The sequence below is a fragment of the Drosophila willistoni genome (genome assembly GCF_018902025.1).
Source record: "Drosophila willistoni isolate 14030-0811.24 chromosome 2L unlocalized genomic scaffold, UCI_dwil_1.1 Seg139, whole genome shotgun sequence".
In the NCBI taxonomy this organism is placed as follows: domain Eukaryota; kingdom Metazoa; phylum Arthropoda; class Insecta; order Diptera; family Drosophilidae; genus Drosophila; species Drosophila willistoni.
The window spans coordinates 4,083,415-4,097,543 of NW_025814046.1; the positions used below are offsets into that span (position 1 = coordinate 4,083,415).

The 14,129-nt window shown below is 37.0% G+C and overlaps 3 protein-coding genes across 9 annotated transcripts in view; 2 read left to right on the forward strand and 1 right to left on the reverse strand.

The window, feature by feature from the left end:
* The window catches only part of LOC6638305 (kazrin), a 54,017-nt gene extending 53,369 nt beyond the window's left edge, over positions 1-648 (reverse strand). For all 7 annotated transcript variants that reach the window (XM_002061236.4, XM_023176559.2, XM_023176558.2 and 4 more), the window contains exon 1: positions 576-648. The gene's annotated coding sequence lies outside the window, so the exon portion shown is untranslated. The remainder of the gene's footprint in view (positions 1-575) is intronic.
* Positions 649-2,473: 1,825 nt separating this feature from the next.
* On the forward strand, positions 2,474-5,936 carry LOC6638304 (RNA polymerase-associated protein Rtf1). Its single transcript, XM_002061235.4, has 4 exons — positions 2,474-2,999; positions 3,115-4,180; positions 4,244-5,485; positions 5,556-5,936. The coding sequence occupies exons 1-4, from the start codon at positions 2,919-2,921 to the stop codon at positions 5,660-5,662; spliced, it is 2,496 nt and encodes an 831-aa protein (XP_002061271.1). The 5' UTR covers positions 2,474-2,918; the 3' UTR covers positions 5,663-5,936.
* A 3,669-nt stretch (positions 5,937-9,605) lies between these two features.
* On the forward strand, positions 9,606-13,114 carry LOC6638434 (opioid-binding protein/cell adhesion molecule). Its single transcript, XM_002061234.3, has 4 exons — positions 9,606-9,768; positions 11,612-12,094; positions 12,157-12,801; positions 12,856-13,114. Exons 1-4 carry the CDS (start codon positions 9,606-9,608, stop codon positions 13,071-13,073), a joined length of 1,509 nt encoding a protein of 502 aa, XP_002061270.1. The 3' UTR covers positions 13,074-13,114.
* The last annotated feature ends 1,015 nt before the right edge of the window (positions 13,115-14,129 follow it).

Below are 14,129 nucleotides of genomic sequence, written 5' to 3' on the forward strand. Positions count from 1 at the left end.
GCACGGCAAATTAACACCAGAGAAAAAAAACGTGGTAAAAATGGAAGCCAAGAGGAACATAAAAAACGAAGGTGGAAGAAAAGGGAAAACAAATGAAATGCCTGCCGTGACAGCCGTGGCCTTATCCTTATCCTTTGCTTGTTCCTTGTTCCAGCCACGCCCGCGGCTTTTGGCCAAACAAAAACAGGAATAGAGGGGGAGGGGGAGGAGGGGGAAACAAAAAAATGGAAAAAAAAAGAGGAACTAAAACTTCTGGCACTTGTTTTTTTTTCAAAATTGTTGGATGGTGGCGTCAACATAGGGAGAGGAGGAAAAAGTTTTGCGGTGTCTGCGTATGACGCTCAACCGCCACCCACGCCCACGCGAAGCAACACGGTTCCACAATTACAGTTATCTCAGTGGTAGCTTCTTCTTTTTTTTGGTTTGGTTTGGTTTTTTCACACTTTTCAACACTTGCAGAATTTGAAATATTTGCTGATGCAATATTTTTGTTTGAAATTTTCTTGTATTATATTTTCATATTTTCCCCCATTTTCAACCCCCAGTTTTGGCAATTTCACGCCTACGAAACTGACCCGTCGTCGTGTTACCCCGTTATATTTCAGCACTACAAACTACCGTTATGAGTACCGCAACCGCACTCGCGAACGTCTTTCAATAAACTGGCAAAAAGTAGGAAAAAAATTAACACACACAGACGCACAAACACAGTTGAAGAAAACCAACAAAAATTTCACAATTGAACTTTGCTTAGTTGTTACAGCGACAGCAACAAAAGGTGGCAAAAGCTCGCTCACTCTCTCGCTCTCTCTGGCACATCACTCAAACAACACCCCCGTCTCTACGTCGCTAAATTCACCGGCGCAATGTCCAACGCCAACGCAACAGAGCCGTAAGTTTCCACCCAAAAATGGCAAACAATGTCTGCAGCTTTTGCCACCCTCTGCTTGAGTTATTTTATACCATGCACACATAGGGTGGAAGGGTATATTAGAGTCATTAAAATGGATGTAAGAGACAAAAGTAAATTTAATAGCCCTTAAAATTGCCTTGCACACTCATATCTAATCTCATTTAAATCTGTTTTCAAATCTTTACCTACTGCATGGTATACCCGAGTCTACTGGATATTTTACTAGTCTTTGCCATGCGCATGCTCATAAGTTAAGCTCAAAAGCTCTGCCAAAAACTCTCTAGCTTGAGTTGCAATTGCTGCGGTGGTGGTGAATAAACCGTTTTGTGGGGGGGCGGTATGGGGGATGATGAGTTTTGCCCTGGGCAGGGGTTGTTTTTATTATGCCGCATTGGTTGCTGCTGCTGTCTCTAGTGTTGTTGTTGTTGTTGTAATGCAGCAGTAGCAGCAACAGCAGGCGGCCTGTTTTTACCTACGAGGAATGTGCATTTTATTTGTTTTTGTTGTTGTTGCTTCTGTTGCTACACACACTGTAAATTGCCTCGTAGCATTTTAAGTCGAATTATGAAAACTCACTCTGGATGAATGAAGGGTGCGTGTGGGTGTGCAATGCCAAATGCGCTCTGGGGAATAGGAATATACGCCTGCATTTTAATTAATATTGATTGTGAGTTTTATTTTTTGTTTAACGGTGTGAGTGAGTGTGTGTGTGTGTATGGTTTTTTTGGGTTGTAGTGTTTGACTGCAGGTGGCTGTGTGTGTTTTTAATTGAGTTTAAAATTTGTGTACAAAAACAAACAAAATGCACCGCGAATGAATGGAGAACAAACAACAAGTCTCTCGAAATATTAGACTTGACTTTGGCTTCAAACCCTGCAGCGTAATGTAAATCCAAATAAGGCAATTAATATGCAAATTTTCTATGTAATAAAAGTGTTCATATATTAATCAATCCAAACATTTTAAGCCTGGTAGTCATTTTTTCTTATTGACCCGTTTCAAAACACAAGTTTAATATTTTAATAATCACAGTACAAAACATGAGCATTAAACTTGGCGAATAAATTTACAATGGAGAGTATGCCAACAGCTTAGGATTTTATTCTTAAATTAAAAAAGAAAACTCATTTCTTGTATTGTTTAGTGTTTAAGGACAAGAAAATAATCTCAATGTTTTAAAATTTTACTCCGGTTGCACTTTCTAGGCAACAAAAACTATATTTCATTCATTATGGTTTTATTTATTTTTTAAATTTTGCCGCCCAGCCAAAATGACTCAGATCTTAGGACTTCCGTCTCAGACCAAAGGACTTCCGGCTCAGAACGTAGCCCTTTTTACTGTGACCTTAGCACTTTTTACTCAACCTTAGGACTTCGACAGTTCGAAGTTATCGATTGACCAATATTTCCGGTATTTATATATATCGAATATGAAAATAGTGGGATTGAGCGATAGTTTACTCAATTTGAGCAAACATATCGATAACCATTGTGCGCTAATTTATCGATATCAATACAACCCTAATAATTTGCGCCCAGCCCTCAACCGATAAAATATCGAGTGAGGCAAAAAAAAAAAATTTATTCAGTGCGAGTTTTCATTTTCTACTTGTTTTGTTTTTATTGCCAACGAAAAATAAATTATACGCAAATTAATACAAGCGGGATTTACATACCCGCCCCGTTAGGAGTTTTAGTCTAGCACGATTAGTCCTTGCCGCACTGTAAAAAACGAGGAAAGTTACGGTGGTCCAAGTAAAGTGGCCATTAGTTAATCCTCGTTCTCGAATAATACAAACACATAAAGACAAAATTCTTCGACGACAAATGCTGTTAACATAACCCCAAATACCTAGTGCCAGAATTAGCGAATATATTTTTGCATTGGCATATTTCCCTAAATCAACAACAGCAACGGGCAATTAATACCCCGGCAGCAAAGGGAACCTAGGCAACAAAAGAAAAAAAAACCCCCGAAAGAAAATTAATATTCGCATTAGAAAAAATGGGAAAACGTCGAACGCAATCGCTAATTGATTCCAATTCTAGCGACAGTGACAGCGAATCGGATACAAACTTGGAATCGGTGAGTCAAGTCATTAAATAAGTAATTTTTTACATCCATTACATTGTTAAAAATCGATTTCAACTAAATCTCATACTCTCTCTATTCTTTTTTTTATATATATATGACAATATAGGATCTTATGTCGTTGGCCAAGAAACGCAAGAAGCCTCAGAATGCTAACAAGGCCAGCTCCAAGTCCGACTCTGACTCGGATTGGGCCAACAACAAGGCTGGAGGACCAGCGACCAAGAAGAAGAAGCGTCAAAAGAAAGCCAGTCGCGATAGCAGCTCTTCCGAGTCCAATTGGGATGACGACAGTCAAGATGAGGTGCAGCCTCAGGCGCCACCAGCAGCGCCATCCACCTCAACTGCTGTGCCAGAAGTTGGTGGAGCTCAGCGTGGCGAGAGTGAACAGGAGGAGGGTGAAGTTTCCGATAGCGATTCAGATGCCAATGATCAGAAGTCGGATAAATCAAATTCATCTTCCGGCTCCGACTCGGATTCTTCATCGAATTCATCCTCTTCATCATCCAGCTCTGATTCTGAGTTCGATGATGGTTTCGATGATGATCTAATGGGCGATGAAGAGGATCGCAAGCGCTTGAACGGCCTCTCCGAGAAGGAACGTGAGACGGAGATATTTAAGCGCATAGAACAACGTGATATAATGCGCACTCGTTGGGAAATCGAGAGGAAACTGAAGTTGGCTCGTCGTGGTGAAAAGGAAAAGATTGAAAAGTCCAAAAAGTCGAAAGGGGATCGTGCCAAAAATAAACTCAAAAAGAAGCAGAAGAAAGAGAAAAAGGCAAAGAAGGCCAGTGAAATGCAAGAAGCGGCAGCTGCTGCCAATAGTCAGACAATACCATCGGCTTCATCTGCCCTGGCCACATCAACCAATGAGCTGGACGCTAGGAGTGCTCTGGAGAACAAAAGGCAAAGTCCCATTCTCAGTAGGGGTGGAGACGCCAACGATGCCTTGCCCTCCACATCTGGTGGCATGACAACATCTCCGGCCATGGGACCACCAAATGATCGTGACTCCGAGGAGGCAGCTTCCTCGGCCGGCGTCAACGATTACTTTGACCATAAAGAGCGTTCCAAGGAGCGTAAGAAAAATGTTGAGGCCAACAAAACAGATGACAAGCGAAGCAATGCCATGGCCATGTTGAAGGCCAAGCGCGAAGGCAAAGCCAAGAGAGGTTTGCATAGAATTTAAGTAAATTACTTAGATTACAAATTAATTATCTAATTTCTGTTTTCAGAGGAGGAAGAGGCCGCCAAAAGGCAAGCGGAACGTGAACGTGATGACGATAAGGAAGAACTGGAAAATGTTTCAGGATGCAAATCGGCTGTAAAACTGAAAGCTTCGGAAATCTATTCCGATGACTCGGGCAGCAGTGATTGGGATGATGATGAGGCAAAGCCATCTGGAAAACGTTCACGTTCCATTAGCAGCAAGGCTTCCAGTGAATCGGATGACGATGATGATGCCCAGGAGAAGAAGGCCAAGAGTCCTGTTTTCATTACGACTCGTGAGGATCTGAACAAGTTAAGACTGTCACGCCATAAAATGGAACGTTTTGTTAATTTACCCATTTTTGAGGCCACCGTTATGAATTGTTTTGTACGCATTAGCATCGGCAACAATGACCAAAAGGCTGTCTATCGTGTGGCTGAAATTGTGGGCGTGGTTGAGACTGGCAAAATCTATACATTGGGCACAACACGAACCAATCGAGGTCTACGCCTCAAACATGGCACTTCGGAGCGTGTCTTTCGTTTGGAATTCATTTCGAATCAGGAATTCACCGAAAGTGAATTCAATAAATGGTCCGAGGTGTGTCAGCAGTCACATGTTCAAATGCCCACAATAGATCTGATTGAGATTAAACAGGGCGACATAAGGAAAGCCCTCAACTATGAGTACAAGGACGAGGATGTTGACAAAATTGTCGAAGAGAAGAATCGTTTCCGTAATCGTCCCACAAACTATGCCATGCGAAAGACTTGCCTCATGAAGGAACGTGACGCAGCCATGCTCCGGGGTGAATACAATTTGGCTCAAGATTTGGGAACACAAATCGATCAACTAGAGAGTCGGGCTTCCGAATTGGATAAGAGAAGGTCGCATACCTTAAATCTAATTTCCTATATCAATGATCGTAATCGTAAACGAAATGTTGAGGACGCTGAAAAAGCCATTATGGAGGAAGCTAGAGCCAACAAGGGACAGAAGATCTCAGATCCCTTCACACGACGCATCACACAGCCTCGCATGGGATTCAAGGGCGGCAAAAAGGATGAAGAAGACGGAGTGCAAATGGCTGCACTGCCGCCGCCACCAACCAACAAGAAGCGACCTGGCGCCAATGAAGCCGGCAGTAGTAGTTCCAGTTCAGCCGGCAACTCTCACTCGTCCAGCGGCTCCAAGTCCGCCGATGGCAAGGATTATAGTTTGTATTCACTCCACGATTTTGATATAGATTTGGATGTGCCTCTACCAGGTGAGTTTGGCCTTTATTCCTTTTCCTTCTTTATCTTAATTTAAATGTTTATCTCTTTTAACTATTGCAGTTAGTAGCTCAAATGCTGTACCGAAGCCAGCTAGTAAGCCGGCTGAGACTGTGTCCAAGCGTTCACTTAATCTAGAGGATTATAAAAAGAAACGTGGCCTCATCTAGGATTGCCTCCAACAGCAAGAACAACAACAACAACAAATCAAATTTTCAGCAAACAAACAAATTAATAACTTTGACAAACGCATTCTATGGCGTACCATACAATTTTTTGTAGGTTAGTGAAGTTAAAATTATACATATATATATATGTATGTATAGACTTCTAAATATATTGAAGTTTTTTGTGTTAATGCTCGCCTAGGACAAGATAAAAATTGTAATATTTTTTTTAAAACATAAGTTACAGCAATGCAAATAGAAATCTTGTCCATCCCAACCCCCCAAGTCTTGTCTATATGTTTATAAATAATTTGTAATTTATCATCAAACATTAAAAAAAATCCCATAGATAAAATTAAACAAGGACAAGTAAAACCCATTTCAAACTAGTAACTCATTTATATATATTATTTTTTATCAATTATCGAAAACAAAACCAATTATAAATATGTATTTTTATTACAAATATTATTATTATATACATAAATTATAGTTTTTATTAGTTATAAGTACCAAAAAAAAAAAAACAAAAAAAAAAATCAAATTGTATTATTCTCGCCCAACTCATATTCAACTTAAATATACATAAAAAAAAAAATAATAATAATTACAATATACATTAACAAATTAAACCACAAACAACAAGATTCATTGTTCACTCAGGCAGGAGATTCCAGGCTGATCTTAAGTATATATAGACGAAATGAATATTCAAATCGGATATATATATATAAAGCATATTCACCATATATCCAAAACGGTGGCAATCATTTCGATTCTGCTGTATTAGCTTTAGAACAAGAATTAATCAAAAAACATAAAAAAAAACACAAAACCAATGTAGCAAAAGGGCATTGAATAATAAAGGAAAAAACAACAACAAAAATAAATAAATAGCAATTGTATTACATTAAATTCACAATTTGGTTTTCGACATTTCAACTGAAATGTTTTGACAAATGACGAATTGTAATTACTCAACGCAAACTCTCTCAGAGTTCACAGTGGTGGAGTTAAGAGAGGGATTCAATTGGAATGGGACTTGGTGCTGGGTTCTATTCTTGTATTTACTCAATATGTATAAGTTTTAGTCGTAGCTCTTGCCTTTCGGTTATTATAGGTTGGGGTTCAGTTTTAGTTCTTCTATATTTAATCAGTATTTTAATGCTGTTTTAAGCAAATAGTTTATAAGTCAACATATTTTGTGGAATAATATCCTGTAGAATAGCAATTATTAGAATTTAATAGAATATTATAAATTCTTTGACTTTAACACACTTGAAACACTTCCGATCGAACTTAGGACAATCTTGTCTTAAATGAGTCGCATCTCCGCAACCAAAACATTTTCTTTCTCGAGCCTGTACTGCCTGTGCTTCACTTGAACCATATGCCTTACTTTCAAATCTGTTTGTTGCCTTGTATGAATCACGTCCCTTCTTATAAACTTCGATTTGAAACATTAACTCTGAAATATTGCTAGCTTGGAATAACATCATTTTGTTGGTTTTTGTATCCGGAATACCTTTAACGAAGTACTCTATCAGACTCTTCTCATCCACGTTTACCGGCTTCGCAATTTCCATCAAACGCAGTTCACTTCTCAATCCTTTCCCTATCCTTTCAATCAATAAATTTCTGCTTTGCAAGTTCTTTAGAATATTAATACAGAAATTACAGTCCAGAATCGAATGATAATTGAGTTATATACACACAGAATTAAAAGTCTTTTTATCTTGTAATACTTATACATACATAGATAATATCAGTCAAAGTGTTTTAAACAATATAAAGATTTCGGTAAACATTCTATTAATAACGGTCTAGAGGGTTTAGAGAAATTGGCTTTTGGCGTCAGTGAAATAGAACAAAAACAAAACCCGATTAAATGTTTTAATAAGAATGGATAACACCATTTGCTCTATAGAAAGGACTACTGTGTATACTCTATTCTTAGTCCTATCAACATATATATATATATATCTATATTCGCATGCAATGTTATCCTATCAGATGTTTGGATACTTTCTACCCTTGATAAGGTTAACTTTTATCGCTGACTTTTTGTTTAGGTCAATGGTATTATCAATTGGGTCATTTTGATAAACTGATAGTAGTCAAAATATGATAAAAATATTGCTCAATTCGGCAAAAAATGTCTGTGTCTCTCTGAGTTTTCTTAGAAAAAAGGATTAACAAATAAAGTAAAAATTGATTAAAATTCAGTTTTAGCCGTTTATACCAATTCAGTCAGTTGTGGGATTAAGACTTTAGGTCGGGTCCATGCCAACATATATACAAGGCGTTAATACTAAGAGAGGCGCCAAAATATTAATACATCCCCATCCCCATCTTGGGGGACATAGACTTGGATGTACACACTCATAAATTAATTCTTAAAAGCTCGAAACCTATATATGTATTTTATAGTTTAAAATAATATTCTAACAGCTTATGTCTAATATATTTAAGTTTAATTCACTAAAAAATTAGGTAAAGACTTCTCATTGATCAGAAGATTTTATAGATATTGAAGATATTGATCGAAATGTGGCAGGGAGGTGCTAATCGACTATCGACTATTTTTATCTTTAATGAATAGTTAGATAGATTTCAATTTTTTTACAAAACTAACAAACACCCACAATAGAAAAATGAAAATCAGTAGACCATTGATATATCGACTAAGTGGATATAATTTGCCATGCTTTTCAAAAAGTTGTAATTCCTTTTCCCCCCTTCCGAATGGAAGACTTATTTTAGCCAACGCCTGTTGAATATTTTTAATTCGTTTGCTGTTTGTTTGTGCAGCTGCTGGAAAGACCAAAACGAAGACCCCCCACTTGCCCCCCCTTCCCATTGTTGCCGATCGCTTTCGGTAGGCATTCTCACATTTAATTTAATTAATTCGATGAAATTGTCTTTTAATTGAAAGTGATCGTGTTTTTTTTTCAGTTTCTGTTATTTTATGTTTTTCGCGGGAGTTTTATAAAGAATTTTTTATGTTGAAGATATTGCGAAAGGGTCAAGATATAGAGTATAGGGTTAAAATATGTGCATATATATATATATACATATACATATTTAATTGATTTCCTGCCTTATATAATGCACTTCCGTCTAAAAATTCTAAAATACAATTTTGTTGTTTTGTATATATCTCCTTTTTTTTTTAAAGAACACTTGGACCGACAATCATTTTTCCCACTCTCTTGTACTCGAAAACATATTGTTCCCAAATGTGAATGAGCCTGATCCGATCAAAGAGACGATGATGAGTGGAATGGACGACGGATGGTTGAATGTGGGAGTTGTGGCAGTGGTGCTGATGGTTTAGTTGGTTGGTTGTCTGGGGGGGACAGATTCAGCACAATGACATTTTATCTCAAAATATGCAACAGAAGCACGTTCTCTGAAGCGGAGAGTGTAATATAGATCAGAGCAGCAAAATCTGAATTCCGAATTCAGAATGCTGTTTGAAAAACCTACCGATGCGTAGCCCACAATATGCAATGGTATGTGAGTGATCTGATGCGGCATTACAATGCACTTTTATATACCTACTATATATACATATACATATATACTTATATTCTGTTTGTATGTATTCCCCTTCAAGGCGAACTAATCAACCGGCATACAAACACAAGCAAGTGTCCGGCTCTGCGTGTGCGTTTTCTTCTCATCGTCGCCTCTGATCGGATAGCCTCTGCATCTTCCATTGTTCCCAATGGGCCCCACTCCCGTCTCTAAGACCCAATGACAGAGCCAAAGCCATCGCTTCGAATTGTATCTCAGCTCAAGCGTTCAGTTCAAAGTTGACTTCGCTGCGAATCGGACACGCGCCCTTAAGTGGAAGATCCTCCCCAATTCAATATACGACGTGTAGTCGTTGAATCAGTTTCGATTAGGCAATCTCAGTTGATTCTCTAATTTAATTTAAATCATGTTGTGGTTGTTACTTGGCATTAATATTATTATTATCACAGCCGTTCAAGGCCAATTAAATTTCAATAATGATTTGGAAAACAATCAAAAATTTCAAAGTGTTCCAACTACCATAAAAACATATGAAAATGATACGGTTCTATTGCCATGCTCATTAGATAGTAAGTAAAAACTTTGAGAAATAGAAAATATCTATTTTGTAAAATATTTTATTTTAAATGTGTAGTACTGAAGTGTATAAAAGTGTTAAAGAATTGAATTTGGAGTAATCCAATTTTTTGTTACAAGTTATCTGAAAGTTTCTGTATATCGGTTCGATTTGGTTTTAGTTATTTAATTACGTATCGATACCAAAATTTTATTTAGGTACTGGTTTAAGTGGGTTTAATCATACAATATGGCTTATATAATTAACCATAATTAACATGCAGATACAAAAAAAAAAAAATATCTAAAAGAACAAAATCTTCAAAAATAATACAATAATGCAACTAAATTAAGTGTTTTGTTTTTGATATATCAAATTTCTGTGGAAATGACCATATATATTTAAAATTAATTATATTAATACTTATTATGATATTTCGACATCTTTTTATAGACGTTCAGGGATAGATCTATAAATTATTTTTGGGGGCTCCAATAAAAATATGTTCAAGAAAACAAAATCAACATAGGCCATTTATGGTATGATAAAGCTTTTTGACTCAGATATAGTAGGTACAAAATTGAAGCATTATTTATAGTGAAAAAGAAGTTGTTAAAATTTGTCAGATATAGGATTAAGTTGAAATAACCCCAGATCTCCCCTAGATTATTAAATGACTCTTAAAAAACTAATCTCTGTCAATATAGATCAAATTTACTTGGCCTAATTGCTCTCTTTATTTTCAAGGTTTGTTTCGATATCCCCTAAAAACATAGTATAAAAATCTTAAATATCAAAATTATTTTGAATATTTTTCCAAACTTTTTCGCTGCTTCCATAATTAGTATATACAGAAGGAGTAAAATTACTATGATGTCTACATATTTACAACCACTAGTGTCTATAAAGAATTAATTTTGGTTTTAAACGGCATCAAAATTAAAGATTCTATATGATTCGTGTATAGTTATAAATAAATATTGTTAGCTTTATAAAATATGTATGTCCAAATGAACCAAATTCCTTTCCAAACTTTTGCATTTGCACTTTAAAAAGTTTATCTTAATGCATTCATAAACATCTCATTTTTGAGTATTGTTTTCAAAGACTTTTCTACTCTCTTTTCCTTCTCTTAACAACTAGTAACTTAAAAATTAACGCTAAACTAAACTAAAAGTTAGCTGGCAAATGAATTTATATAGTTATAATTTACTTTTAAGTAGGTCAAAAAAATTTCGCTGTGTAATTCCTAAAAGTATGCAACACTTTTGTTCCTCTGTTGACTGTAAACGGCTAGATAAACATATCAGAAACAATCATCTAATATATTTTAATTGCTTCTATTGCCAGTAGACCGAAAAAAATATTGATTACTCATCATACAGTCCAACAGTCCATAACTAGATTAGGTTTTTCTATTAATAGTTAACCATTTGAAATCTAAATCTAGACCTTGGACTTGGTTTGTATGTGCAAGCCTTCAACCATCTATCCATCCATTCATCCCGTTGGCTCTCCCGTTCTCTCCATTTTGCTGGGACTCAACAATTGGTCTATAACAATGACATTTAATTCGATTACAAAGACGCCTTGAATGAAGTCACAAAAAGCAGCTTAAGATTAAATTTGTTGACGACAATTTAGGTTTATCTTGGCATTCGGTATTCGACAAACCAAATTGAATACTATTAATTGACCATTTTTACACAAGTTGCATATGCATATGTGTGTTTTCCCTCATAACTTGCCACTGATTTGATCATATTGACAGCACTAACTAATGGATATTTTATGAGGGAAAAATGTGTGTGTAATTGTATGTATGAATGATTTTTCTTTTTCTCTTTTGCTCTCAGCTCCCTTCCGCTATGTGCGTTGGCATCGAGACGATGTGCCTTTGGTGGATTCACGTCATCCAGAGATTTTACCTCCCGACCGTGTGATGCTCTGGCCAAATGGCAGCCTTCAAGTATCCTATGTTCAAACCGAGGACACTGGTGACTATTATTGTGAGATTATGTCAGCCACTGGCATAAGATCGATTCAAGTGCATGCCATTGAAGTGCAGTATCCAGCGAGTGTTTTAATTGAACCGAATGGCGTGACAGAGCAGTCAATTGGTTCCGTTGTCGAGGTGGCTTGCCAGGCTCAGGGTGTACCACAGCCAGTTATAACATGGCGCTTGAATGGCAACACCTTGGATAGGTACAGTCGCACGGGTAATCGTCAGAGTCACATCTTTGATATCAAATCGAGAAGTATGGCGGGACAGATTGAGTGTGTGGCCACCAATGGAGTGGGTCAACCAGCCGTAGCTGGTGTCTACTTGCAGGTCCTCTGTAAGTCAAAGCAAACGGAAACTCATTTACCTATTGATTAACTTCTGTTCTTCATCTTTCAGTCATACCCGAGGTGAGCTTGCCCCAAACGATTGTCTATACCAAAGTGGGAGCACGTGCCCATCTCGAGTGTCTGGTCGAATCGGCTCCCATGGCCGCTGTAAAGTGGTTCCATCATGGCCTCTTGATAACTATGGGCTCCCAAATAACTACCCATGAGACGGAATTGCAATTTAATCGATCTGTCGATCATTATGTCAGTCATATTAAGCACGTGTTGGTTATCAAAAAGGTTCGAGATGCCGATATGGGTCAGTACGAGTGTCGAGCCTATAATAAATTGGGCTTTAAAAGTGCCAGCATAGAGCTCACAGGTCGACCCATGCCTTGTATATTCAAAATAAATCCTGGCACCCAGAGTCCCACTTCTCATATATTGGTCTGGCAAACGGAGAGCCTGCTACCCATTATGGAATTTAAACTGAAATTCCGTCAGATTCCATCACGAAATGTAACCAAACAGATACGCACCAATTGGACAGAGTTGACCATTCCTGCCCAGGTTACCATAGGATCCATTTACATTACTTCATATACGTTACATGGCCTGCAACCGGCGAGTCTTTTTGAGGTTTCTGTTTTGGCCAGAAACAGTTTTGGCTGGAGTGACAATAGCAAAATTGTTCGTTTTGCCACTGGGGGAGAGGGTAAGTGTTCAAGAAGATTTCAATTCAAATTGATTTACAACTTATTTCCTCTAGTTGAACTGCCCAATTATTCTACGGAATCCGAGATGCAATATGATGCCACAGAAGAGTATTCGGAACAAAATGAAATCACACAAAGATCACAAATTTTAACCGCCAGCATGACGCACAATAGGGCAGAAGCCCTTTCCAATTGTGGGCCAAGTGCCTTGATCTATTCCATAGTCTTAATTATCAAATTATTTTATGTAAATTTTAAGAATTTGTACTGAATGCAAATGTTCCAAAATAAATTAATTACCACTGAAAAGTTTTGTGCTGCTAATATAATTTCATTTGTTTCAGTATTTTTTAAAATTTCCGCTACTTTTTTTTTTCTTGCTTTCTGAACAAATCTTAATGGTGACCCCGACGAACTCTTGAAAGGTCGAATTTTGTTTCATGGTTGCTTTTTGCTTCAGCATTTTTAAAAACAATATCTAGTTTGTTAAAAAATGTTTTTCTGCTCATATGTTAATAGTGACCCCGACGAGCTCTAAAAAGTATCATCTTTGTTTTAAACCGCTCTGAAAATGTTTTTGTAGGGCAGAAATTCTTAATATTTTATTCTATAACTTTCTCTTTAATTTCTTAATTCCAATTGTAAAGGCAAAAATAATTTTTCGATAGGTAATATGAATATATATATATATATGAACTAACAATAGGGACAATCTTTCAATTCTCAGTTATTATACTAATAAATAATTAAGTTAAATTAAAACCAATCAGGATTTTATATATTTGTTTTAATATTATAGACTATACAACGGCTGAAAAAGGATTGAAATTTAATTTAATTAATAAAATTTACACTTTTAGACGTGTTTTTTGTTTTAGGTGTAACATTTTTAAGTTTACCAAAATTAATTTGGTTTATTTGTATTCGTTCGCTTTTCTTTTTTTACCTTTTAAAAGTCTTTTTTTTTGCCCACAACGAATGAAAACCTAAAATTTCTCTGAACTAATATGCCCAATGCCTGTCAATAGTAGGGGATACAATTTACAGCATAGGGCTTCTTCGCATCTTGAACATGAATTGGCAGTGACATTGTTAACGCATTCGCATCCGCATCTTCTTTTTGGCCCTTTTCAGGGCGTCTCTCTCTCTCTCCAGTTGGATGCCCTCTCTGAGTCATTCTCGCTCTCTATCTTTCTCTCTCCTCTGTCTCTCTCGGGTTACCTGCAACAGCCGCAGCAGTAGCACAAGCAGCAGCGAATGTGACCCCGACGAGCTCCAACTTGGCGCGCTCTTTTCTCCCCCTACTCAATTGGCTTGCTTCGTTTTC